The 3,409-nt window shown below is 50.9% G+C and overlaps 1 protein-coding gene across 1 annotated transcript; it reads right to left on the bottom strand.

Moving 5' to 3' along the window:
• Nucleotides 1–559: 559 nt before the first annotated feature.
• Nucleotides 560–3,073, bottom strand: LOC135604905 (pollen receptor-like kinase 1). Its single transcript, XM_065094554.1, has 3 exons — nucleotides 2,410–3,073; nucleotides 1,700–2,332; nucleotides 560–1,149 (listed from the first exon to the last, which is right to left on the bottom strand). Exons 1-3 carry the CDS (start codon nucleotides 3,071–3,073, stop codon nucleotides 560–562), a joined length of 1,887 nt encoding a protein of 628 aa, XP_064950626.1.
• Nucleotides 3,074–3,409: the final 336 nt, after the last annotated feature.

The following is a 3,409-nucleotide window of genomic DNA, read 5'->3' as shown; positions in this document are numbered from 1 at the left end:
CCAGAAGGGGAAAAAGAGCACAAATAGTAAAGGATGTCAAAACCTTTTTAGACCAGAAGGTGGTTGGTTCACTACATAGACAGAAACAATGATATCTGTGGATAAATCTTCTCATCTCTGTTTTCTTTTGTTTTCTTGGAGGCAACGAATCAGCTTGCAAGATTAAAATTCAGATCAAGCTTTCGGATTGTGTAATTCTAAGACAAGCTTTCAGATAGTCCCACTCATGCAATTAGTCTTGTTTGTTAATAGTGATGTACTTTATCTTTTGCCCAAGCGTAGAACAGATTCAAGTTTGTCAAGTTTTCTGCAATGAGTGTATACCGTAAGTAGACTCACATTAGAACTCTGAGGAAGCAGGCATCAAAAGGTGCTCAAAGCATTCAAAAAATGTGTGTTGGATCCTACAATAACATGATTCCTTCATGATCCTAGCACCTCCAGGTCTCCATGGTGTTAGATTACCTCGTTGTGAAATTTTTTTTGATGTTACATGTAGAGAAGCTGACACCGCTCCCACTGAACAATTCTCTTCTCATCACATCATCCTCACCCCTTTCTAGCTGTCTTCATCTCCCTCACTTTCTTTCAGCTCTTCAATCCTGTCAAGAACTTCTTCCAACTCCCATCTTTTTTCCACATTTGCTTCACAACAAGCCAACCCAACTTTCAACAGCTTGATCATCTCTTCTCCGCTCTTCCTCGTCGCCCTCATCTCGCGGTCGAGCACCTTATCGATCCATTCTTCTTCCGCGACGGTGTTCACCCAACCTGCCAAGTTGACGGCTTCCTTGTCCTGCGACGGATCGATCATGGAGATCCGACCTGTTAGGATCTCTAGTATCAGTGTTCCCAAACTCCAAATGTCGCTTTTCTTTGATGTCTTGCCGTGTTGCTTGCACTCGGGGGACTTATATGCCACCATGGATTGTGCGGCTTTAGCTTGGTTCGTTACAGGTACGAGGGCGTAGTCAGTGAGAAGTGGCTCAAAAGAGTCACTTAGAAGAACATTGGAGGATTTGAGATGACCATGGGGTACGCTTAGCATTTGGAGCTCTTCGTAGAGGTAATTTAGTCCCTTGGCGATTCCTTTGACGACCTTTAGGCGAGTGGCCCAATCGAGTGCCGGTACTTTTGCGGCACGAAAACCTGAACAATAATAAACCACATGAAATTAGCATATATATATATATATATATATATATATATATATATATATATATGTGTGTGTGTGTGTGTGTGTGTGTGTGTGTGTGTGTGTTAATTAGCTTAATTATTATAGACTTTGTCATAGGTCTCTATAAGATTTATTACACCAATCTTCTATCAAGTAAAATTTTAATAGAAGATTAGATCAGTAGTGCTGGTGGGACGTAGCATAGCATGGTGCATGGCCTACCTGGTGGTGTCCCTATGATACTCGACACTAGATAGCATAAATTTATCCTCTAAACTTAGCTAACTCTTACCAACTATTTGTCCATCTGATGAGATAATTGACCCACTGACTTGTTAAGCTATAATCATTTGGGAGCTTAATCAACTTACTCCAAATATTGACCCTCTATACATTCATCGTTTCACTTCTAATATAGGCCTAAATTGGTAAGAAACTGATCCTATTCACTCTCCACTGATGCTAAATAGCAAGTATATTGTTCACTGAGCAAGCTTCCGCAGGGAATGATCAATGGCTAACCATGGAGTGCGGCGGCCAGGCTCCTCCTGGGGACGTAGTCCGCCACCAGCAGCTTCTCGTCCTTCCTGTAGTAATAAGCCACCAATGGCAGCAAATTGGGGTGCGACAGTCTCCCCATCCTCCTCATGTGCTCCTCGAAATCCTCCTTCCCCACCCGATTCATGTCCCTGAACCTCTTCACCACCACCGACCGGCCACTCAACAACGCCGCCTTGTAGGAGCACCCAAACCTCCCCGTCCCGAGCACCTCCGCCGAAGACTTGAGCAGGTCCTGCAGCTCGAACCTCTCCCGCCCCTCCCGCACGAACACCAGCCTCCCTTGCTCGTGCTCCTTCGCCGGCTTCCTGCTGCTCCCGTCGCTGTCGTATCCCGCCGCCCCCGACTCCAGCTTTTCCTCCTTCGGTGACGACGCAAATTTCGTGTCCTTCGATGGCTTCTTCGGTGACTGCACCTGCTCCAGTCGCTCGTGCTCCATCTGCCGTTGTTGTGGCAGCAGGAGCACCACCGCCACGATTCCTGAGACTATGAAGACGACTGTGGCCACCGTGACTGCGAGTTTTTGGTTCGATAGACTCTCCGACGGCAGCGGTTTGCATGGCACTCCAATAGGATCACCGCAGAGAGCCTTGTTGCCTGCAGCGACGATGGTGGTCGGTGGCCAAATGTTGAAGCTGAAAGGAGATCACATGGAAAGGGCAGCAAATGCTCACCTGCGAACAGACCTGCGTCCATCGTTCTGAAGCCATCGGGAATCCGCCCCTCCAAGTAGTTGTTCGACATGTTCACCAGCTTCAGTGACTTCAGCTGCAGGTCCGGAATGGGGCCGCTGAACCTGTTGTTGTCCAGCCTCAGCTCGAGAAGCTTGGGCAGTTGGGCGATCGACGTCGGGATCGGGCCCGAGAAACCATTGCTGGAGAGATGAAGCTTCTTGAGCCAGCTCATGCCGGCGAAGGCGTCGTCCGAGATCGCACCGGAGAACTTGTTCATCGACAGGTATAACGTCCGCAGACTATTGAACTTCTCGACCACCGGCAACGGCCCCTCCAAGTCGTTCTTCATGAAGCTGAGGGTGCGAAGCCCCGGCAAGCTCTGGAGGAGATCGATGCGGGTCAACGAGCCGGAGAGTCTCATGTCCTCGAGGCGCAGCCCGGAGACGCTGCCGTCGTCGTGGCAGACGACGCCGGCCCAGTTCGAGACGTTCTTGTTGCAGGGAGCGGAGCCCGCGGCCCAGCTGTTGAGGGAGCCCGCAGGGTCGGATACGGTAGCCTTGAACCGGAGGAGGACATCGGAATCCGACGAGCTGGCGACGCGGAGGGACGCAGCGACGAGGAGCAGGGCAGCGAAGAGCGGTGGAGAGGGCCGATCGCCGGCCATGGAGCTCCCACGCCGCCCGTCGTGGCCGATGCTACAGGCGGAGTGTCAGGGGGGGAAGGGGAGGGATGGCATGCTTTGTGGCAGATGATGGTGGTATGGTGCGGAGGAGAGGAGGAGGGATGGGATTTGATGACATAGTTTTGACGGATGGTGGTGAAGGAGGAGGACTAAGAATAGGGGGGGACGGGGGTGGGGTGGGGGGGGGGGAGGGGAGGGGGGAGTGAGGCTGGAGAGGAGGAGGAGGTGGTGGCGAAGACGACACAGGTGAGGTTGACGGAGTCGTACGTCCTCTCGAAGTTTTCACTGGACTTTGAGCTGTTAATAGAGAGATAAAAG

The sequence above is a fragment of the Musa acuminata genome, chromosome BXJ2-2 (genome assembly GCF_036884655.1).
Source record: "Musa acuminata AAA Group cultivar baxijiao chromosome BXJ2-2, Cavendish_Baxijiao_AAA, whole genome shotgun sequence".
Classification (NCBI taxonomy): domain Eukaryota; kingdom Viridiplantae; phylum Streptophyta; class Magnoliopsida; order Zingiberales; family Musaceae; genus Musa; species Musa acuminata.
The sequence above is the reverse complement of the archived record's forward strand: the minus strand, read 5'-3'. Positions and strand labels throughout refer to the sequence as shown.